At 35.5% G+C, this 24,671-nt stretch overlaps 2 protein-coding genes across 3 annotated transcripts; both read left to right on the forward strand.

Moving 5' to 3' along the window:
- The first annotated feature begins 200 nt into the window (after positions 1-200).
- On the forward strand, positions 201-13,203 carry anxa13 (annexin A13). Its single transcript, XM_051098439.1, has 11 exons — positions 201-322; positions 2,474-2,549; positions 2,715-2,809; positions 2,915-3,085; positions 3,207-3,240; positions 7,903-7,982; positions 8,237-8,305; positions 9,107-9,208; positions 9,326-9,401; positions 11,722-11,834; positions 12,081-13,203. Exons 1-11 carry the CDS (start codon positions 308-310, stop codon positions 12,198-12,200), a joined length of 951 nt encoding a protein of 316 aa, XP_050954396.1. The 5' UTR covers positions 201-307; the 3' UTR covers positions 12,201-13,203.
- A 2,029-nt stretch (positions 13,204-15,232) lies between these two features.
- zgc:174877 (uncharacterized protein LOC570025 homolog) lies at positions 15,233-24,087 on the forward strand. 2 transcript variants are annotated; one of them, XM_051098766.1, is made up of 5 exons: positions 15,233-16,480; positions 19,203-19,417; positions 19,514-19,705; positions 20,142-20,301; positions 22,398-24,087. In XM_051098766.1, exons 1-5 carry the CDS (start codon positions 15,447-15,449, stop codon positions 22,414-22,416), a joined length of 1,620 nt encoding a protein of 539 aa, XP_050954723.1. In that variant the 5' UTR covers positions 15,233-15,446; the 3' UTR covers positions 22,417-24,087. The 2 variants fall into 2 exon arrangements, with proteins under 2 accessions (XP_050954723.1, XP_050954722.1); XM_051098765.1 differs by having other exon boundaries at positions 15,235-16,480; positions 19,511-19,705.
- The last annotated feature ends 584 nt before the right edge of the window (positions 24,088-24,671 follow it).

The following is a 24,671-nucleotide window of genomic DNA, read 5'->3' on the forward strand; positions in this document are numbered from 1 at the left end:
GTGTGTTGTTGTTTTGAGATGTTTGAAAAAATAGAATTGCAAAATGATATTGATAATTAATAAAATAATTATAATGTTTATAATGTATGCGAAAGTAATGTATAATAATGTATAGATTATAATGCCATTATAATAGCTTTCAAAAACGCAGATGCCAAACGCGCTGATGCTGGCTCTCAGTACGTTTAAAATCCATCCTGTTATTTCCCTGCGTGCTGACGTCACTTAGAGAAACTCTTGCGCGTGTGGCCTGCAGTTCGGACAGCGGTCAGATCGTCTGATCATCAAACACCAAAAAACTCTCACAATGGGAAACTGTCAAGTGAGTATTTCGTTTCCTTTTTTATCCGCTAATGCGCACCGCACATACGTCAACGTCAGAGAGAGATGTAACAGTTACTTAAACATTCTGCGCAGAGTTCGTACAGGACACGTCGCATAATCGATCAATTCAATGCGGGTGGAAAAAGGAGAAAAGAAAAATTAATATAAAGAGAAAAGAACAAAGAACACAGTTAAAATATCTCAATAATCTGGGCTGCGTTTTCCCCTGCCAAGATGCTTTTGACAACCGCAGCCCTTTGCATGAACTCTGAATGTGATGCCGTATTATGCGTCTCATGTTTCTTTTCTGAGCTTTTCAGGATTGCTTTTGTTGTTAAATGTTGAAAATCCTTTTATCCTTTCACTTTTCGAATATGTGTAACAGCGCTTTAGATTATATGTGATTTTATATAGGGAAGGAATGTATCATAGTCCCGTTATGTGAATGAGTCAGAGGAAGCTTTGGGAGGAGGCTGAGACAAACTCAGTTTCATTTTGGCCTGTAAAGGGGCCTCCGTCTGGGATTATAGTGTTTGGACAGGACAGGGCGCTTCCTATGAGCATTCCAGAGCCGGGCTTTTGTTCATATGGAGGAGGCTGGGGCGCTAGTAACACAATAAACCTCTTCAGTCACTAAAAGAGTACAAATACTGTATCAGTACAAATAAAAAGAAGGTATTTTATTATCATTATTGTTATTTTTAGGGGTGTGTTTTGGCACCACTACAACAGTAAAAATATTTTAGGGCTTTTAAATCTTTAAAATATGTAAGCAACAATTATTTTGTGGAAGGATCTAGATGAAACTTCACTACTCATCAACTTATCAATACATTTTAATAAACAGGATTTAACTAATTTTAGCTAATAATAACACTGGTTTTATTTGTTTTAAACACATATTTTTCTTAATAGCTGTAAGAATTGTTTTTATAATTTTTCAGTAATAATAAACAGTGACATTTAAATATTTGCTATAGCAGGAGTAGTTGTAGCATGACTCTTATATTAAATTCAATATTATGATCAATATTTAATACAGTTGGCACATATAATTGATATAACGGTTCACAACTGTTGAATGCTAAAACATGAATTTAGTGATCTGGGCTTGTATTACTTAATTACAGTTGAAGTCAAAAGTTTACACACCATTTGCAGTATCTGCAAAAATGTTAATTATTTTACCAAAATAAGAGGGATCATACAAAATGCATGTTATTTTTATTTAGTACTGACCTGAATAAGATAATAGTGGAATTTATAAAAAAAATACCCTGTTCAGAAGTTTACATATGTTGTTACCTGAATGATCCAACAGCTGTGTTTTTTTTGTTGTTGTTGTTTGTTTTTTGTTTTTTATTAAGTGATAGTTGTTCATGAGTCCCTTGTTTGCCCTTATTTACGTGTGTAAATCATAATCCCTGTTCTTCAGAAAAATCTTTCAAGTCCCACAAATTCTTTGTTTTTTCAGCATTTTTTTTTTTTTGTATTTGAACAATGTGCAACTATTACAGAAGGTTAAAACCTGATGCTTCAGAAGGAAAAAACTATGCATTAAGAGGCAGGGGTGTAAACTTTTCAACAGAATGAAGATGTGCACATTTTTCTAATTTTTATTTTATTATTTTTTTCATTTAGTACTGCCCTTCAGAAGCTACAGAAGATATTTACATGTTTCCCTGTAGACAAAATAAGTTAAATTTACCCTGAACTTTAGATTCAAAAAGTTTTCACCCCCGGCTCTTAATGCATTGTTTTTGCTTCTGAAGCATCAGTGAGCATTTGAACCTTCTGTAATAGTTGCATACGAGTGCATATGATCTCAAAATCATACAGTGATTGTTGGAAAGCGTTCAAATTCACAAAAATGCTGAAAAACCAACGGGGTCATTTTTATAAATTCAACTATTATTTTCACTTGTGGACTATATGTAAACATCTTTTATGTGAAAAATCCTGTTCAGGTCAGTACTAAATAAAAAATAACATGCATTTTGTATGATCCCTCTTATTTTGGTAAAATAATTAACATTTTGCAGATTCTGCAAGGTGTATGTAAACTTTCGACCTCAGTTGTATGCCATTTAATGTGAAAAGGATCAAACATGATGAACTTTTTAAATAATTCTCTGCTTTTATTTGACAGCCAACCGTTGTTCCTTATGAAGACTTTGATGTAGTTGCTGACATAAAGGCCATCCGGAAAGCCTGCAAAGGTTTAGGTAAGATGCTTAAGTCAGTCTTACATTGTAATCAGCGTTCAGTATGTTATCAAATTAATCTCCCGTACAATTTCAGTTCTATGTGCTGTTATAGTTAGTCTGCTATTTACTGGATATTTTCATCACTAGAAGATACATTTGTGGTCTTTCAATAAAATTTTCAAGGAACTGATGAGAAAGCCATCATAAACATCCTAGCCAATCGAAGTGCAGCTCAGAGACTGGAGATCAAACATGCCTACTTTGAGAAATATGATGATGTGAGTATTCTAAAAACATAACAGAAATAGTTTTTGGGAGAATGGCATTTGGACATCTTTTAAGAAAAAAGAGCATGCCTTAACAAATTTATGTTCTCTATAAAGGAGTTGGTGGAGGTTTTGAAGAGTGAGCTGACTGGTAATTTTGAGAATGCCATTCTTGCCATGTTGGACCCTCCTCACGTGTTTGCTGTTAAAGAGCTCAGGAAGGCCATGAAGGGCGCTGGCACGGACGAGGATGTCCTGGTGGAGATCCTGTGCACTGCTACTAATGCTGTATGTTAATTTGTTTTGAATTAAAAAGCTCTGCAGGTTCCTGTGTTTGTCACCAATTCCAAAACTGGGACAAAAGTTTGTCCCCAATATGAGTCATTTACTACTTTTTGTTTTCTAACAGGAGATTGCCACTTACAAAGAAACCTACGCCCATGGTAAGAATGACTTAAACAGTATACTTTCAACAATGCCAAACTAAAAGCTTCAACATGAGGCATTTAAATTTTTAGGTCCCCTCAAGTATTGTCTTAAAAATTGTGCTATGTAACACTATGTTTTGTCAGTTTGAATTTATGCATGAAATGCAAAATGCCTCATTGCAAAATGGCTACCAAAATTAAATATCAATTTATTGTGTTACTACTAAATATTCCAGTTTTTAAATATAGAATTTTTAGTGTAATTTCTAGATTCTTAGAAAGCTAGATTTTAGACACTTCAAAAAGCAAAATTCTTTTTATTTTGTTCATAAAGGGACAATATTGTGTATATTTTAGCATTTTGACCCACAATTATTCTACAAATTGTTGTCAAATTCACTGCATCGAATTTCATTGCTGGTTATAATTACTATTGTAATAGATAATCTCAGGGATGCTAACTTTTGTTTTTAGGGGAAATTTGCTGATTTAAATCCAGAATAGGATATTTATGTGATTTGCATAGATCTGATGAGTTTTTAAATTTGGGGGGATTACCAAACTAAATTCTGTACTTGCTGAAAGGCGAATGCTATCAAACCCTCCTGGGGGTATAATGCACAGGTTTCTAATTACAAAGGCAAAGGTTTCTATTTATGCAGCGGTGATTATTTTAGCTAATCACAGGAATGTCTATTGAAAACAATGGCCAATCAGAGTTGTTTACATAAGGTTAGTCAGAATCCACTCAACATCCTTCAAAACACTAATACACTGAGTTTTACACAATCTCAAATCCTCCCATTATGACAAATAAAGCATAGACTCAATGTAAATAAACTGTTAGAAATTAGATTAACTGATTATAATTTTTCACATGAATGAGCTCAGTTAGTCTGGCTGTAAAGGGAGCACTCTTTGCTCATTTTATTTTTATAATCTATTCACAATTTGAAGAAAAGTTTAGTTTGTCATGCTTCTAAGAGGACCTATGTCCACGTATACTGCTAAGTTTCACGAGTGACAAATGCACATAATTACAGGAGTAAATTTGCTGAATTGTTCCGTGAGTCACTTCTGAAATTGCTATGATTAACATTGATAACCATAGCAACAAACTAGACAGAACATCTGACTAGCCTGTGTCAAAATAGATCTGTGCATTAAGTGTTGTAGTTTAAATGCAGGACATCTCTTTTCATATGTCCTTTTTAAAGCCATGTTTAAAAGTATTCGACTTTTTAAAATTAAATCTAAAATGAATTAAAGGTATTTGAAGCATTACTTAATTATTATTAGCATTAATAATTCACTTATTTCATTTGTTTCGCATTTTCAAGTAGTTAACTTGTTAAAATAGTTAATTAACCCCTTTAGGCTATTGGGGTCTTATTTATTTATTTTTAAATGTTCCCTTCTTGTCTAAATGACACAAGACTTTGTAACTTTTCCTACATATGCTATTTATTATACTTAAGTACAATAAAAGTCTCAAATGCTGTTATAATAGTCATGCAAAGAAAAACATCTTTGTCTCCCCCTGATGAGTTTGCATGAGCTTCTCTAGGGGGCACTCCATCCCATACCTGTGCCACTCAATCCCGGACTCCATTTCCCATTTACCCCTGCCTAGGAACTGATTACAGGCACCTGTTTCCAATCAGGCGGGCTATTTAAGGGTGTTTTCACACCTGGCACTTTGTTTCAGAACCTGGCGCTTTTCCCCCCTTAGCTCGATTCATTTGGGCATATGTGATCCCAGCAGTCACGCTCGGATCTGTGCCAAAGTAATTGGTCTGTGATCGCCTGAAAGAGGTGGTCTCGGACCAAGGCTATATCACAACGTATAATGGGTCATTACAGTTCCGTGAAAAGCATTAGCTTTGTTGTTTTGCTAATACCTCTAAAAATTTACCTGTGAATGTTTGTGTGGGCACGTGTTCGTCATTCAAAATCAAAGCGTGCCTTTTCATTTTATAATCCTGTCTTATTGCTCTCTCTGTAGTAGGTGCATTTTAAAAATGTTTTCCAGACTAATCCTGGACTCCTGCTCATAATTAGAAATTAATATAATGACAGCTACAAAAAAAGCAACAATAAGCCCGCAAAGCTGTTGTTGTTCCATCCTGATGGATGACAGCTGAGCGGAATTCCGGAAAATAAACAACTCGCGGTGGAACTTGCACATGACTTTGCAGTGAGAAAGCGAACTGCAGCAAGAATAAAAAGCAACATTGTAATAATTGTAATCCCTGTTTTGGAAAGCAATCGATCTACAGGTGTGAAAGCACCCTAAGTTGCACCCTTTTACCCACTGATCGCTGTGTATTGTTTGTTTGTAACGTTATTCCTAGCCGTCGTGTTTTCCTTGTTTTCCTGGTTTTCCTAGTTTCCTGGTTTCCTTGCCTGTGTTTAGACCCTTGGACTTTTAGCATTCGTGCACTGTTTATTGTACGTTTGCCGCCTTGGAAGGTTCTGCAGCAGAAGCTGCCACCTCGGGAGGAGTTGGAGTGAACATCCCCCCCAGAAGGAGGTGGAGCGGACTCCTGGTCTGGAGCAGGCTCTGGAGCAGATTCAAGGACTGGAATGGGCTCCGGATTCAAGGACTGGAGTGGGCTCCGGAGCGTATTCAAGGACTGGAGCAGGCTCGGGAGCAGATTCAAGGACTGGAATGAGAGGAGTAGTAGAGCAGTGTATAGCCTAAACACACAGGATGGCTACCGCCATTATAGGAAGCACTGAGGACAGGAGAACAAGCTCTATAACAGCCACTGCTGAGGCCCTTGGGACGCCAGCTGCTCTGGCCGTAACCAGCGGTGGGTTCGCCAAACTGGAAGCCAGCCTCATATGCCTGTGCAATGCATGGGTGTCTTCAAATGCAACATTTATGATGATCGGGAACACTGGAGTGGCATTTGTGACAATTGAAGACTGTGGCATGACATCCATGATGGCTGGAGGCTCAGGTGTAGCGGCCATCATGGAATGAGTGGCTTCTGCTGAAGAACCTCCTGAGGTGGCACACGTACAATAAACAGTCCAAGAATGATCAAAATCCAAGGATCTAAACACAGGCAAGAAAACCAGGAAACTAGGGCAACACGGAAACTAGGGCGGCTAGGAATAATGTTACAAACAACACACAGCAATCAGTGGGTGAAAGGGTGCAACTTAAATAGTCCTCCTGATTGAAAACAGGTGCCTGTAATCAGTTCCTAGGCAGGGGTAAATGGGAAATGCAGTGGCAAAGGTATGGGATGGAGTACCCTCAGAGGAGCTCATGGGCACTCCAGCTAGAGATTGTGACATTATTATGTGTTCATTTCTTTTTAAAAATACAGTTATTAATAGGGTTGCATTATAAATCGTAATAATATCGCAACCGAAATTAGGAAAAGATGCGATGTTCATGCGCACATCTTGTTAATCAGGCACAGTTCTGTAATCAGTAGTAAAACGCTGCCTGAAGGTCAAAGGGCTCTCGCGTGAAAACTCCAAATACGCCCCACAGAAGAAACCCAGGAAATCCCTATAGCAGTTGCTGAATAAACAGAAGATTTAATAGCTTTCATTGATTCAACGTGACTAATAAACACATGACTACGATAATATATGTTTTATCTGAGTTCTTCTTATAATTTCCCTTACAATAAAGTATATAATAATGCAGTGCTAATCAACATAGCCTTCCACTGCTTAGAATACTATGAAATATGTCGCGTGCCTTATTCTAAGAAGCCACATCATATCACAGAAGGATTCATTTCAAACACTTTATTGATGTTATGAAGTGAGCTTGGAGTAAAATCATGTTATTAAATGTGGTATTTTCACATGCTTTCAAATGGAGCAGCATTTACTACACAGAGCCAACTTCATTATCGTAGCGCGGTTTGATAATATTGACATATGAAATAGATGATTTTGTCTCTGTGGTTTTGTGTAGCTTATGAGTGAACTATGGCTCTATGTAGTAAATGCTGCTCCATCTGAAAGCATGCACGTGATGGGAATTTTCTACTGATCACAGAACCGGCTTTACTGATAAGATGCGCATGGATATCGCATGCGATTGATTGTGGAGCCCGAGTTATTAATCCTCTGAATCTAGCATATGAATTTGTACAAAGATTTGGCCATATTTTAGAATCATTATGGTTTATATAATTTGCTAAAGATTCGTAAGACAGTATAATGGGTGAAAAAAAAAAGTAGAATTATCTGGGGAACAAAATATAGACAATGTTCACATTTACAGGGTTCTCAGAAGTGAAAATCGTCATAGCTGGGAAAACGTCTATAGGGATGAACGGAAAATACAACAAATTTTTACAAAAATATGATATCTTGATTCTATGATTTCATAAAAGGCAGAAAAAATATTAAGAGAAAGAAATTAAATTTGTTAATAACTGTGTTACTACAATGTTAATAACTGTGTAAGTGTGTCATCAGAGTCTGTAAAGGGTCCACACTTGAGATTTGGACAAGTGCTTTTCTGGTTTAGTAAGCAACCACCAAGTTACCCCTCAATTCACCTTAGCAACCACATACCACAACATCAGTTCCCTAAAGTTCAGTCACAATCATAGTTACATGATCACAGTTTTTCCTCAGTTTGAACAGTTCTACTGCTTTATCAAATGAAGCAAACTACTACTGTGTTGCTGTCTACAGTGCATGAAAGGGATTTGGAGGAAGACATTGAAGCAGACACCAGTGGGGATGTTAGGAGACTACTAACAATGCTTCTCCAGGTAAATTCGTTCTAAATCAAAATGGTTGCTTAGGCCTTACAAAATGACTACTCCGCAGTCCCGAGTGACATAAAATGCTCAGTGAGGGCCTGTGTTTAGTACCCCTCCCTCTTCCTGCTGTCCCTATAGAGCACTGGAGCTTGGCAGTGCTTCAGATCCCCTTTCATTAGATAAGTAGAAGCAGGATTCAGTGACGTGACTCAGATTGGATTTCACTGTCTCGGTCAAGGGCGTCAATACTTTCTCTTTTGTAGGGCAACAGAGATGAGAGCTACGAGGTGGACGAAGCGCTGGCAGAGCAAGATGCCGTCTCACTGTTTGAAGTAGGATGTGTGGATAACATCTACAATATGATCCTATGTATAACTTTGAAGACATAATGTTACATATCCTTTGAGATTCATAACATTTATTTGAAATTTTGTTACAAGATATCTTATAACATTATAAAAGTTTTTACTGTCACTTTTCATCAGTTTAATGCACCCTTGCTGAAAAAAAGGATTAATTTCAATAAATAAATCAATCAATCTTACCAGCCCTAATGTTTTGAACAGTAGTGTTTTTTTTTAAACAGTAGTGTATTTTTATGTTATTTATTAGTATGTTTAACATTCAACATTTATAAAATGAATTTTACATATAGTTATATATGATTATGTGTCTAAAAGAGTTTATATTTTAGATGCTGTCTACACTTATGATATTTCATTTTAGTTTGTATCTTACTGATTCCCAAAATTTTTGTCACCCAAACCCCTTTAAACCTAAAATACTTGACATACCTCCTTTTTTAATATAAATTGTTTTAATGTTAATATATTTAAATAATTTAACATTAACAACATGTCTGTGGTTCTCTGATGTGGGTTATTTGACACTCAGGAAAACAAATATTTCTTTGACATTTTTATGATTTAATTGTTTAGTAACTTTTTATCCACTCACAAAGCCCTTGGAGATCCCTTTCAAGTTCCAGTTTGGGAAACCCTGATCTGTCAAAATAAAAAACAAATATGTACTGTATGAGTGCTAGAATGCACAGATATCTATGAATGAATCAGTTCTATTCACAGATCCAGTTCTACTGTTGTTTATTAATGTATGTTTTAATTCTCTGTAAGGCTGGAGAGGGCTGCTTTGGCACAGATGAGTCAACTTTCAGCTACATTCTGGCCGCCAGGAACTACTTACAACTGCAGGCCACATTCAAAGCCTATGAAGCTGTGAGTTTGTTCTGTTCTTTGATCTCAAGGCAGTAACTTAGCACAATAAATTATGTTAATTCACATGTAACAGCTCTGGATGACTTTTACATTGTATTTCATGTTGTTCTCCAACAGATTTCTGGAACAGAGATTTTGGATGCAATCGATAAGGAAACCTCTGGAACTCTGAAGGACTGCTACATCACTCTTGGTTTGTTTTAATCACAGGCTTTGTTTAAAAAAAGCAGCGAATGCAAATTTTTTTGCATATCCAACTCTATTCAAGTTTTTTTTGTAATATGAACAACAAAGATATTACTGTACATGACATCTAAGTAAAGTAAAAACTAAGTAAAGTAAAAACTATGAAAAAGTAATTGTAATATCACACACAAGTTGTGGGGGTGTCAGACCTTCTACTGTGTCTGGATTGACCTGTTTTCACTGAGATCAATTCATAGTTCAGCCCATCCAAGACGTAGATGAGTTTGTTTTTTCATCAGAGACATTCATGGAGACATTTAGCATTCTATTACTTGCACGAGTGGAGCTTCTGCAGTGAATGGGTGCCATCAGAATTATAGTCCAACATCACAATAATCCACAAGTAATCCACATAACTACATCCATCAGTTAACATATTTTAAAGTGAAAAGCTGTGTTTGTAAGAAACAAATACAGCACAAAGGCATTTTAACTTTAAACCGTTGCTTTAGGTAAAAAAAAGTCCATTATCCATTTTAATGCTTTCTCCAGTGAAAAAGTCCATCTACCAATATATTTGTTTAGAAATGTTTTTTATTTGTAAACAGTGCTTGATCAGTGCGTATTTCCATCGTGATTCGGACAAGAGGACTTTTTCACTGGAAAAAGTAATATTATAGGTAAAGAACTCATATTTTAGCCAGAAGCAATAGTTTGAGGTTGAAAATGTCTTGATGGGTTTGTTTATTACAAGCGCACAGTTTTTCACCTCACAAGAGTCACTTCCAAAACAAAAATGTACAGATAATGTACTCGCCCCCGTTATCCAAGATGTACATGTCATTCTTTCTTCAGTCGTTAAAAAAATATATTTTTTGAGGAAAACATTTTAGGATTTCTCTCCATTTAGTGGACATCTATAGTGGACGAGCCCAGCCAAGGAAGAAGGGTCTTATCTAGTGAAACAATTGGTTATTTCTAAAAAAAAAAAAATACAATTTACATACCTTTTAACTTGAAAAGCTTGTCTTGTCTAGGTCTGCATGAACTCTGTTTTTTCTGGTTCAGTACAGTTATCTCATTTTCTCCTCCAACTTCAAAATCATCCTACATGGCTGTTTTACTTTTTTTGTAAAGGGTGTTTGACCTTCTTAGAATGTTCACTTTGTAAACACTGGGTCGGTACTTCTGCAGCAGTTTAGGATGATTTTGAAGTTGGAGGAGAATTTTTCAACATTTTCCCTAACTGTCTTGTACCGGAGTTCACACAGACCTAGACAAGATGAGCGTTTGAGGTTAAAAAGTATATAAATTTTACATTTTTTAGAAAATAACTAATCGTTTTGCTAGATAAGACCCTTATTCTTTGAATGGGTTTAGAGTCCTTTGAAGCTGCATTTAAACTGCATTTTGAAAGTTCAAACTCAGGGGCACCATAGAAGTCCATTATATGAAGAGGAATCCTGAATTGTTTTTCTCAAAAAAACATAATTTTCTTATGTCTCAAGAAAGACAGACATGAACATCAAGACATAACAAGGGGGTGAGTACATTTTCTGTAAATTTTTGTTCTGGAAGTGAACTATTCCTTTGATTGATGGACTGGTGTCATGTGGATTGCTTGTGGATTGTTGTGATGTTTTTATCAGCTGTTTGAACAGTTATTCTGACGGCACCCATTTACTCCATTGGTGAGCAAGTAATGTAGTGCTGTTAAGCGATTAATCGCGATTAATCGCATCCAAAATAAATGGTTTTGTTTACATAAGTGTGTGTACTGTGTATATTTATTATGTATATATAAATACACACATATACAGTATATATTTAAAAAATATTTAAATGTATTTACGTGTATATATTTATATTCATATTTATTTAATTTATACATAAATATATTTAATATAAAAAAAAACCATAAAATATTTTTCTTAAATATATACATGCATGTGTGTCTGTTTATATATACGTAATAAATATACACAGTACATATATTACATGAACAAAAACATTTATTTTGGATGCGATTAATCACGATTAATCATTTGACAGCACTAGCAATGATAAATTTCTTCCATCTCTTGATGAAGAATCAAACTCATCTACATCTTGAATGGCCTGAGGTTGAGTATTTATTTCAGCATGTTTTCATTTTTTGATGAGCTATTCCTTTAAGTCACTACTATATGCAAACACATCAGATTGGGTGCTTTGTGAACAAAGCTAAACTGCCATGATAAAATACATCAATATTAGAGTTTCCAGTTTTGATTATTTGCCTAGCAATTCTACAGCTAACTGGTTAACACTTCCTATTTAACCCATAGTGAGGTGTGCTAAGAACCCACAGCTATTCTTTGCCCGAAGGCTGAATGCTGCTATGAAAGGTGCCGGAACTGATGAAGACACTCTCATCCGCATCATTGTGTGTCGCTCAGAGGTATAATGCCAGTTATCAAATCATCTTTCAAAAAATAAAATAATAATAATGATCAGTTGTCAAATTGGAAATTAAACCTATTGCACTGTGGAATTTTACATGATGCAAATGTCTATAGATCTATAGATCACAGACACTGATATTTAGCATGAAGCATATTGTATACTGCATAAAGTATGTGCTAAAGAGGTTAGATTAGACCATCTTATAAAACAACCTGTAATGGACTCTCTTCTGTTTGAATAGATTGATCTGGAGACCATTAAAGACATGTACCTGGAGAAATATGATGTGACTCTAAAAGACGCCATCAGCTCGGAATGTGGCGGAGATTTCAAGCGCCTCCTGCTGGCCATCCTTCACTAAGGCACACAATATGAGTGCTTACCATGGACCAAAGGAGGTTTCACTATAGTAACAATCAAGGCAAACTAACATGACTCATTTTCTGTCCTGTTGTCTACAAACATGTTTTTAGCTTAAAGTTTAATGTGGAGAATTAGTAACACAACCTTCAAGTACAAAATGTTTAATATCAATGTTTTATTGCACTGATATGTATTCCTTATATATTATGAAAATGTAAAACACCACGCAAAAGTCTCATGAGTAGCTGTCCTCACAAACACAAACATGCATTTGTGGCCAGTTTCTGTGACATTCCTTATTCTTGAGGCAAAATTGGCCAGTTGAAATTGTTTAAGGGGAGTCTTGTGCTTTCTAGGATTGCAAGATTACATTGCTGCATTATGGAAAATAGAATTTGAGTTTCCCCATACGCCAGTATTTTGCCACACTAAAACCTCACAGTTTTACTGTTTCAAAATGTGCATGACAATGTGAAATCTGAATATGTATGTGAATGACTTTGTGAAGCATGTGGAGAAATGCTAAAATTACAATGTAACATTTACGGTCTGCAAAACAATTGCATATTTATGAGACTAGTGCAGCCAATTTGTCTACTTGTGGTAAAATATCTAGATTATTGAAGCAGTTTTTACTCACCCAATTAGTAGTTGTTATAACTAACACAAGACTAAAGTATTTATATTATGTACATGGAATATTTTAATATAACTTACAGTATATTTTAATATATCTCGAACACAAGAATACAGGCAGAGTTCTGCTGTTCTCCCAACAATTGTATTTGATCAAATTAATATAAAGAACATTCACACATTCACAACACAGGCCAATGTGTCATTCGGTAAAACTGAATTGCAGGACTTGCTATTTGAAAAATGACCATTTAAGATACAGTTTGAATAAACATGAGATGGAATCTGGAGTAGTATGTTCTGTATTAACAGTTGTGTTTCACTCTATAAAGTAATTATGAATAAAATAAAGCGGATCAAAGTTACTGGGTGACTAGCCTTATTATTGTGTAATTTTCTCTTTTTTTCACTTATATATATTGTTACCTTTCTCCCCAGTTGTCAAAATAACCCAATCAGGTTTGTGATAATTCGATAATCTTTTTGTTCTGTACATTTTCTGTTGCTGGTTTCTCACTGTAAGTCAGTTACCAAATGTATAATTACCTGAACAAAATAATTGCAAGTTTTAGGTTGAGTTTAGCTTTCTGAAACTTATGTTAAAATTCTTTCTGATTATATATGTAAGAATATTTTAAAATAATTCAAGGTTAAGCAACTAAAAATCAAGATTGTCTTATTGTAATTCACACTTTAACATCCTTTCTTTGAAAAGAAGAGTTTCAAAGACAGTTTAGAAAAACATGAGGTACACTACCAGTCAGAAGTTTTTGAATAGTAAGATTTTTAATGTTTTTTTGAAGAGGTCTCTTCTGCTTACCAAGCCTACATTTATTTTATCCAAAATACATCAAAAGCAGTAATACTCCTTTTTTATTTGAATATATTTTAAAATGTAATGTTATAACTGTGATCAAGCTAAATTTACAGCATTACTCCAGTCTTCAGTTGTCACATGATCCTTCAAAAATTATTCTAACATGCTGATATTTAATATTTAAAACAGTTGAGTGCATTTTGTTCAGGATTTTTCAATGAATAGAAAGTTGAAGTTTGTCTGAAATAAAAAGCTTATACCATTTAAAGCTTGGAGTCACTATATATATATATATATATATATTTATTTTTTTTTTTTTTTTTTTTTTTTTTTGAGATTATAGAAATACTTTTATTTAGCAAGGATGCTTTAAATTAATCAAAAGTGATGATGAAGACATTTATAATGAATAATTTATATAGAATAATTTATAATTATAATGATTTCTATTTCAGTAAATGCTGTTCTTCTGAACTTTCTATTCATCAAAGAAACCTGAAAAAAAATTCTACTCAGCTGTTTTCAACATGATGATGATGATAATAATAATAATAATAATAATAATAATTTTTTTTTTTTTTTTTTTTTTTTGAGTAGCAAATAAGAATATTACAATGATTTCTGAAGGATCATGTGACTGGAGTAATGATGCTACAACTTAAGATTTAAAATCACAGGAATAAATGACATTTTAAAATATATTTAAATAGAAAACAGTATTAATAATATTTCAAAATTGTATTGTTTTTAATGTACTTTGGATCAAAGAAATGCAGACTTCTAAAAATTAAAAAAAAAAAAATCTTATTGTTCAAAAACGTCTGACTGGTAGTGTAGGTCCATTTTAAATGTGATTTATTCATTTGCAAAAGCTTTATAAATAAATAAAATCTTATAAATGTTTATATATTATTGGGTAAAATTATAAGCGCGTCTAACATCCTATATTTAAAAACTTAAAAAATATAATAAAGAAGAAGAAGAATAGACTATTCAACTCTTAATATTTCTATCATTTTAAAGCTTAATTTATTTTTAACAAATAAACATATCGGTGATAAATTAAAGCAATAAACCCCAAGAAGCCGTGGTTTCCGCTTCACGTCGTGCCCAACAACGCCCATTAGCTGTTATAAATTCACTGTAAACCACAGCTTCACAGGGCTTATTGCTTTTATAAAACGGTTATTCCATATACGTAGTAAAGTTTCACAAAATAAAACAGAGCAAATTAAGTGTAAGGTTTAAAATAAAAACAGTAGGCTATTCTTCCACCAAACAATAGTTCCTCAGAAACAGTTGTGGCTGCAACAAAGTGGTTGCCAAGCAACACACAAAAGTAAACAAAGGTGTATGTTTGTAGAGTAATTTACAACAGCTTCGAACGCGGCTCAACCAATCAGGATCAAGGACCGGAACATTTATAATATCAATGAATAGGTTAGCTAAAATCAAATAAAACAGCATTCACATGAAACTGTAGATTATTTCAGTCGTATAGTGAGCTCGGTTCTTGTGTTTGGATAGACTACAGCGCATATTGCTTATGCAGTAAACAGTAGGTGGCGGTGTGTTTTAGTGGCGCTCCAGCCGCCAGTGTCTCGTAGAAGAAGAACAACAAAGAAATTCTCAAAACACTCGTGGCTGTGTGTGTGTACAGGTCAGCAAGTCGCTACAAATAATTGTCCATTTGAGCTTTGTACGGAAATTTGAGCAGGTATGTCATGTAGTGTGACTCTAGTGCGTTGAAAGAGATAATAAAGGAAACAGTTTAACCACCGGATTTTTCGCATGAATATAATGTTTGACCTAAAGTGTGAAAGCTCTTCAGGTGAAGAGGAAGAGACGGAGACAGGAGAGCCCACTTTAACAGCACAGATATCCAGGTGTGCGAATGTAACATCAGCGGATTTAGACGAATTAGAGCACAACCGGAACGAGTCCAGTACTGTAAAACAAACAGTATGGGCTGTGAACTGTTTTAAAGCCTGGCTGCGTGAAAAGCAACTGACGATCGACTTTAAAACCGTTGAGAAGTCGGAGCTGAACACGGTGCTCCGTGAGTATTATGGCTCTATACGGACGAGCAAAGGAGAGTTGTACGGAATCAGCAGCTATGTCGGGCTTCGGGCTGGACTGAATAGGTTCGTGAACGACCCTCCCATCAACCGAGCGTGGAATCTAATGCAGGACGCCGAATTCAGGTCCGCCAATAATGTCTTTAAAGGCGTCGTTAAGCAGATCCGACGCTCCGGTCGAGATATAACAACACATTACCCCCCGATTTCACCTGAGGACCAGCACCTGCTGAAACACTCTCCTGCGCTGGACCCTGGCAACCCAAAAGGCTTGTTAAACAAGGTCTGGTATGACATCCAGTTACATTTTGGACTCAGGGGTAAGGAGGGCAACCGACACCTGCAGCCAGACTCGTTAGCTCTGAACCGAGACCAAAACGGATTCAAATACTTCACGATGACATTAAACGAGGACAAAAACCTACAGGAAAAGGACAAGAAAAACCGCAGGGCTATGTATGAAGAGCCCGGCAATCCGCTGTGCCCGGTTGCGTCTCTGGAGAAATATCTGAGCAAAATCCCATCCGACGCTAAAGCGCTGTATCTGCAGCCCAAAAGGACGTATGTGATCACCGACGAGATGTGGTATACTTCGTTTCCTCTGGGAGTCAATTATTTGTCTCAAATGCTTCCCAAAATATGCAAAGAAGCCGGAATGAGAACGACCTACACGAACCACAGTCTGAGGCTCACTGCCATTCAAAGATTGACTGAATCGAGGGAGATCGTGGCGGTATGTCTGCAGAGGTATGTTTAGCCTGAAAACAAAGCAAAACGTTCAGAATATAAACAGTGATTGCTCCTCTCCAGGTTTCATACACTGTCACAGATTTCTTTATGCTTATAATGTTAGATTTTGGCATGGAGTGCTTAAATTTCGTATAACAGCATTGGGCCTGTAACATCTGACTGTACTTGTCTATTGTTGCTTGGCAACACACAGCCATAGAAACAAAGAATGGTGCACTGGAAACTTTTTTTTTTTTTTTTTCTGGGCTGTCAAACAATTAAGTAAGGGATAATTTAAGGATTTTAAACGCACTACGCCGTGGCAAAGAACCACCTGATGCATAGCGGAGGGTGGTTGCCCCGGCAAAGTGCATTTAAGTGAGGGATAATCAACGGTTTGCTGTGCATTAACAGATTTTAAATGCACGACATGGGGGAAAGAACCACCCAACACGAAGCGGAGCACTTTGCCTTTTAAAATCCTTTAATGCATGGTAAGCCGTTGATTATCCCGCGTATTCCATGGTCATTTGCCAAGTTATAGACAAGTTAAAACTAGTATTGCTCATTAAAGCGCAATATTTGACTGAATGGGTAAAAATAATTTTTTTAGTTACGGCATGTTAATCTGCGATCTCCGACCTCTCACTGTGTGTGTGTTTGTGTGTGAGTGATGTGTGTTGGTTAGTGTGCATCAAAGCAGTGCGTTGATATGGAATATTGATTAAACTGACTTGGAACTACCTGTGGATTAAACGGTTTTACTGCATACCTGCCAGCCAATCAGAATCCAGTATTCAAACAGACCATGGAATAATCGCAATTAATCACATGCAAAATAAATGGGTGTTTAAATAGAACGTGTGTACTGTGTATGTTAATTATGTATATATAAATACACACGCATACATATATTACGCATACGTAATAATTGTGTTTGTGTGTGTGTGTGTGTATATATATGTTATATATAAAATAAGTGTTTACAGAAAATATGTCTGTGTGCTTATTGTAATGATGTATGTATAAATACACACAAGATTAGCCTATGTAATTTAAAAATATATGTATATTTATATTTACATATAATAGTGCTATCAAATGATTAATCATGATTAATACATCACAATAATCGCATAAAAAATAAAACTGTTTACGTATGTGTGTGTTCTGTGTATATTATGTATATAAAATAAATACACACATGTATGTAATTAAAAATAATTTTATATTTTTAAAATGTATATTTACATATAATTTATATTAGTGCTGATTATAGAAACTAATACTTTTATTTAGTAAGGATGCTTTAAATCGATCAAAAGTGATGATAAAAACATTTATAATGTTACAAAAGTTTTTATTTATTTATTTTTTTTTAGATAAATGCTGTTCTTCTGAACTTTCTATTCATCAAAGTAACCTGAAAAATTCTACTCCACATAACTAATAATAATAATAATAATAATAATAGTAATAAATGTTTTTGAGCTGCAAATCTGAATATTAGAATGATTTCTAAAGGATCACGTGACTGGAATAATGATGCTAAAAATTCAGCTTTGAAATCACAGGAATAAATTGCATTTTTAAATATATTCAAATAGAAATCTGTTATTTGGAATAGTAAAAATATTTCAAAATGTTACTGTTTTTGCTGTATTTTGGATCAAATAAATGCAGGCTTGGTGAGCAGAAGAGGCTTCTAAAAAACCTAAAAAAATCTTACTGTTTAAAAAAAACTTTTGACTGGTAGTGTATATTAAATATATATAATACTGAATATATACGTCAACATTTTTTAAAATTTATACTGTATAACGTATTAAAAAGTTTATATAGTAAATATAAACAGTAGGCACACTTGTTAACAAATGTTTTTTATTTCAGATGCGATTAATTGTTCCTCAGCACTAAGTAATATTATATGTACATATAAATATTTTGTATATAAATATAACATTTTTCTTAAATATATACCTGCATCTGTGTGTATTTATATATAGATCATAAATATACACAGTACACACACACATATAGGCAAACACAGAGTTTTATTTTGCATGCAGTTAATTGTTTCACAGCCCTTTTTGAAGCTAGTCTTTCCTGAAGGGCAAAGAAAAACAAAATAGAGGACTTGTGAATTGTGTTTGAAAACATAAGTTGACAGATGAAGGGATAGTTCACACAGAAATGAAATTCTGTCACCATTTACTTATCTTGTTGTTCGTTCGTTCTTCAGTGTAACGAAAGATGAAACGGTTGTTTGAACAATATTGTTTTGGACCCCACTGACATTCATTTTTCTTTTTGTGAGGGTATGTGTGTGTGTGTGTGTGTGTGTGTGCGCGCGTTCCACAGAGGAAAGTATTACAGGTTTGAAACGACATGAAGATGAGTAACTGATTAACTGTTTCTTTCTTTCTTTCTTTTTTTTATAAAAATATAAAAGCAATGTCACATTGACAATTGTGTTGTTGTACTAGATTATTATAACAGAGTATTTTGTAAAATGCTGTTGATAAGTAAATTATTTTTTGCAAAGTAAAAACAAGCTAAAACATTACAACTTTCCACTCATATACTCTGATCTGAACGCAGCAAAGGCAGACAGATACAAATAGTGAAAATTTCCACTGCTGTTATATGAAATATCAGCACTCTTGTAGTAGTAATTAAACAAGTCATGTATAAATGTATATCATAAAAATAATAAATGTGCGATTATGATCTCTCGCAGTGTTCCAGTTGAGATTTCTGCTCAATGGCAGCAGCAGCAGCAGCCAGAATCAACTCCATACTCTCCCAGCAGTGAACTCGACTCCAGCTCTGCCAGACAGGAGAGTCCCGTGAGCAGCCACAGTTGGGTGAAACAGGAACCAGAGCCTGAAGTCATAAACTCTGAGGCCGCCAAAGATCCTGAGAAGGACAACAATCTGAACAGTGCTGTTACTAGTACGACATGTTTTCATTTCACAAGAAGCCATGTCAATGAGCGCACTAGGATCTCCATAATTAACTGACAGGACATAAATTTGTTTTTCTCAGCAGCGGTACCTTCAATGGAGGGTTTACCCAGCAGTGTTATGCTGACCATCACCAAACTTCAGTGCCTACTGGAGAGCAAACAGGAGAGGATTGAAGCTCTGGAGAGACAGGTTCAGGACCTACAGGAGGATCGCAGGTTCCTCCGCTCACAAATCGAGAACCTCACTGGTGCTCGCTTGGTTTCAGTGCCTGAAGGTGCGGTGGAAAAACATCTAAAACACCTTGTTCAAGAATGAGACCAGTATTATAATGAATTTTAAAATTACCTTTTTGCAGTAATAATTTATGTATGTATGAATGACTTTGTGTGTCAGCAATAGTTCACCCAAAAATGAAATTTTAGAAGTAAATAAATTATGTAAACTGAAATAAAAAATGACTAAAGCAGTAAACACACTGACAAAAGGCAAGGTTCCATGACACAGAATATAGATAAGGTCATGAAAATGCTTTTTTTTGTTTTAAAGAATAGTTGTGCTTGATTGGGATGAGTATTTTAATTTCATGTTAATGTATTATGAACTGAAATTATGAACTAATGAGTTTACAGTTGATGTTCAGAATTTACAGATTTCCTATTACACTGGTGCTTGCTCATGCGCTCTTGTTTACTACTATTCTGTTTCTGCAGCGAGCACATCAGTGTTCTCTGGGTCTAGATCACGCAGAAGGCGGCGTAAGAGCTCTTCCAGCTCATATGTAGATGATGAGAGTATCACTGATGAATCTTCTTCTGAAGAGTCCAGCAGCGTCAGAAAAAAAGAGACGCCACAAAAAGAAAGCAAAGAGAGGTACCGCAAAAAAGTAGCACTTGTGTATTAACAGTTGTGTATCGGATTGTTTCGAAATTTGCCTTAGCTGTAGAAGATACCTTGTAAAATGTAATACACTTTAGCATACATTAAAAAAAAAAAAATTAACAAAAGTTTACATACACCCTATAGAATCTGCAAAATTTTAACTATTTTACCAAAATATTTTACTATTCTTGCAAAATTGCTTTAAAATCATATTTGTTAACAAAGTACTTTAAAAGGAGTTTCAGGTTGATGCAAAAGAAATTTAAAAAATAGATAGATGCATTTCAGTAATTACAGTTGAGGTCAAAAGTTTGCAGAATCTGTAAAATGTTAAATATTTTACCAAAATAAGAGGATCATTCAAAATGCATGTTATTTTTTATTTAGTGCTGACCTGAATAAGATATTTCACATAAAAGATGTTTGCATATAGTCCACAAGAGAAAATAATAGTTGAATTTATGAAAATGACCCTGTTCAAAAGTTTATGATCCACAGCTGGTTTTGTTTTGTTTTGTGATCACAAGTTCCCTTGTTTGTCCTCTATGGTTAAACTGCCTGCTGTTCTTATGAAAAATCCATCAGGTCCCATAATTTCATCACAAAAAAAAACATTCTGTTTAAAAGTTTACACGCCTGGCTCTTAATGCATTGTTTTTCCTTCTGGAGCATCAGTGAGCATTTGAACCTTCTGTAATAGTGTCATATGAGTCCCTCAGTTGTCCTCAGTGTGACAAGACGCATTTCAAAATCATACAGATACACAAAAATGCTGAAAAACCAAAGAATTTGTGGGACCTGAAAGATTTTTCTGAAGAACAGCAGGCAGTTTAACTGTTTAGGACAAACAAGATATTCATGAACAACTATCACTAAACAAAAAGCACAGCTGTGGATCATTCAGGTAACAACACAGTATTAAGAATCAAGTGTCAATCAAACTATTATTTTCTCTTGTGGACTGTATGTAAAAGTCTTGAATGTGAAATATCTTATTCAGGTCAGTATTACACAAAAAATAACATGCATTTTGTATGATCCCTCTTATTTTGGTAAAAATTAACATTTTTGCAGGACGTTTGACCTCAACTGTATGTGTACTGCTTTAAAGCATGTATTTAAAATGTTGGAGAAGTCCACTTCCAAAACAAAGATTCACATATAATGTACTCACCCCCTTGTCATCCAAGATGTTCATGTCTTTCTTTCTTCATTCGTAAAGAAATTGTTTTTTGAGGAAAACATTTCAGCATTTTTCTCCATATAATGGACTGCTATGGTGGCCCGATTTTGAACTTCCAAAATGCAGTTTAAATGCAATTCAATTCAAACGATCCCAAATGCTGTTGTAAACGATCCCAGCCGAGGAAGAACGGTCTTATCTAGCGAAACGATCGGTTATTTTCATTAAAAAAAATACAATTTAAATACTTTTTAATCTCAGACACTCCTCTTGCCTTGCTCTCCTTGAACTCTGCCTCAAGACAGTTAGGGTATGTTGAAAAACTCATATTTTCTCCCTCAACTTCAAAAATCATTTCAAAATCATCCTGCATCGCTGCAGAAGTACCTCACACTCTTTGCAACATGAACATGCAAAGAAGATCAAACACCCTTAACAAAAAAGGTAAAACAGCGATATAGGACGATTTTGAAGTTGAGGTAGAACATGAGATGGGAGTTTTTCGTCATACCCTAGCTGTCATGAACCGGAAAAAAAAAACCGTGCAGGCAGAGTAAGACAAGACGAGCGTTTGACATTAAAAAGTATATAAATTGTATTATTTTTATGAAAATAACCGATCGTAACGCTAGATAAGACCTTTCTTTCTTGGCTGGGATTGTTTACTACCGCATTTAGGATTGTTTGAAGCTGCATTTAAACTGCATTTTGGAAGTTCAAAATCGGGTCACCATAGCAGTCCATTATATGGAGAAAAATGCTCAAAAAACATAATTTCTTTACGACTGAAGAAAGAAAGACATAAACATCGTGGATGACAAGGGGGGTGAGTACATTATATGTGAATCCTTGTTTTGGAAGTGGATCCTTCCTTTAAACTTTGATTTCAATCTCTTCCCAACAGGTTCTGTTCCCCATCGTGACTAGGTCTTGATCAGCCTTTTTCAAGAAGAAGAGCATGAGTAGGGCTTTCCGCCCAAGTGCGTTACTAAAGTTCAAAGGGCCCTTGACAGTTATATAACAAGTGAGCCTCCATATGCCCAGGAGTACAGTGGGTTATGCCATAAAGGACCTAATTTGGGCCCACCATCCTCTGGGCTGTGCCAGCGCTCCTGGTTGACCCTCCCTGACAACGTCCCCAACACGGCCCTCATCGCAGAACTGCACCAGGTTGCTAAAAAATCTGTTCATCTGGTGGGTCTGATCAAGCCTTGTGAGGAAGTGAGCAGCGTCCAGCAGTGTGCCCTCTCTTCAGAACAGAGCAGTTCAGTTTGTAATTCAACAACCTAGAAAAAAATTAACATGGTTTGAGCCTTGCTCAAGTGGGTTTTTGATTTATAAGTACATATGAGTGAAGTCATATTGTTGGTTTAACAATTTGTCAAACGCAAACTTATATTCTTGTACTTATGTAAACGATGATTTTCATTTGAAAACCGGTAATCTGAAAACTATCAGTAAAACCCTAACAACTAGTCTTCCGGGTTGGTCTACCAGTTGAAATCACAACTGAACAGTTCTTTTATGCTGATTAAGCCCTCGCAGAAAGGATGGAGCAAATGAGAGAGGGCTTCAGGAGAACAGTTTCCTAGCACTGCTAAACAAACAAGAGCATTGTCCGTGACTGAACACTAGAGGTCACTCTGATACCATTGTTGAATGAAAGTGGTGCTGGAAGAAAATAAAGTAGCGAGTGACATTTGAAATGTGTTGTGATGCTTATAGTTAAGATGTTTGAACCTTGTGTCTGTTTGTTTACGGGAATTTTTACTAAGGTTGTATTCTCACACAATGCCGCCGTGTTCCTTTATGTCAGGGTTCTTGATATCTGGCCCACAAGGTCCACTGTCCCACTGAGTTTAACTTCAGTCTGAATCAAATACTCCAACATGCTAATGCAGGTCTTCAGGGATTACTAGAAAATGACAGGATGGTGAGTTGGGTCAGGGTTGGAGCTAAACTCGGCCGGACAGTGGCCCTCAAGAGCCAGAGTTCAAGAACACTGCTTGTGTTTTTTATGTTTGAAACGTTTTTCATTTTATGGTTTAGTGGAAGTTGTGGGCAAGATATGAAGAACCCTGACATAAGGGAATACGACGGCATTGTGTGCGAAAACAACCTTGGTGAAAATTTTCGTAAACAAACAGGTTTTGAAATTTAAACATTTTTAAAATGCAGGTCTGCCAAGTTGTTTAACAATTAAAGGTGCTGCAAAAAAAAAATTCAGCCATTTTGCTAACTTAGTGTAAATACTCTCTAAAACTCTGGTTCTCAAACCTGTCTTGGGGGCCCCCCAACCACAGCATATTTTGTATGTCTCCCTTATTTAACAGACCTGATTCAACTCCTCAGCTCATTAGTAGAGTGAGCAAGGATGTGGTCTATGAGAGACACACAAAATATGTGGTGGCTGTGGGTCCCCTGGACAGGTTTGAGAACCACTGCTCTAAAACACTGTCCTCGATTCTAGATGTATTTGACCCCGTTGAAAACATGAAAGTCTTTGCTCTGCCCCTTTTTTATCTTTGTATTTTCAGTTGCTAAATCTTTACAGAAATATTGTCTATATTGTTTAAATAAAAATACTTCTATTTGCGAGCCAACCTGTAACCGAGTGAAGCGACGTGTCTTCCACACTGAGACGATTTGTAGCAGCAAAACCAAGGCCCTTGAAGGTCAGTTCTGTTTGACGATGTCAAAAGGTATATACTACTCATTTCTGCAAATCAGTTCTTTTGAAGAACCAGTTAAAAACAATTCAGAGGTTCTTCTATATGTCTTCAAGTAATTACCTGACATCCTGAATTAGACCATGCATGCTAAAAAACACTAGCTAAACAGTACAACCCTATGTATGAACGTACTGCTGTTTATTATGGTGTTTAAATATTAATCATACTTAAGACTTAGAAATAGTTATTTTAATTTGCCTACTAAAACTTTGAACTAAATAACATTTGATTCTAAACATTCTGAAAGTCGTTTAGAACCTAAATACACTTTAGATTTGCCTCAATACTAACTATAATGACTTTTAACCCAGTCAGTAAGGTTGACCAGGTCAAGTCATGAGTTCACTTATGCTGTTGGATCATTACAGGCATGACAGAGACGGTTGTCAGTTAAGCAGCATTGGTTTATGAACCAATTCAACCACTTTTCAGAGTTGTCTGGCAAA

Source organism: Labeo rohita, chromosome 24 (assembly GCF_022985175.1).
Source record: "Labeo rohita strain BAU-BD-2019 chromosome 24, IGBB_LRoh.1.0, whole genome shotgun sequence".
Classification (NCBI taxonomy): domain Eukaryota; kingdom Metazoa; phylum Chordata; class Actinopteri; order Cypriniformes; family Cyprinidae; genus Labeo; species Labeo rohita.

Excerpts from the sequence above, each read along its gene's own strand:
- anxa13 (XM_051098439.1), top strand. Across the intron at positions 8,306-9,106 it reads ATGCCGTCTCACTGTTTGAA|GCTGGAGAGGGCTGCTTTGG; the intron begins GTAGGATGTGTG and ends ATTCTCTGTAAG. Across the intron at positions 9,209-9,325 it reads CATTCAAAGCCTATGAAGCT|ATTTCTGGAACAGAGATTTT; the intron begins GTGAGTTTGTTC and ends GTTCTCCAACAG.
- zgc:174877 (XM_051098765.1), top strand. The coding sequence starts at position 15,447 with ATGAATATAATGTTTGACCTAAAGTGTGAAAGCTCTTCAGGTGAAGAG. Across the intron at positions 16,481-19,202 it reads GTGGCGGTATGTCTGCAGAG|TGTTCCAGTTGAGATTTCTG; the intron begins GTATGTTTAGCC and ends GATCTCTCGCAG. Across the intron at positions 19,418-19,510 it reads TCTGAACAGTGCTGTTACTA|CAGCGGTACCTTCAATGGAG; the intron begins GTACGACATGTT and ends TGTTTTTCTCAG.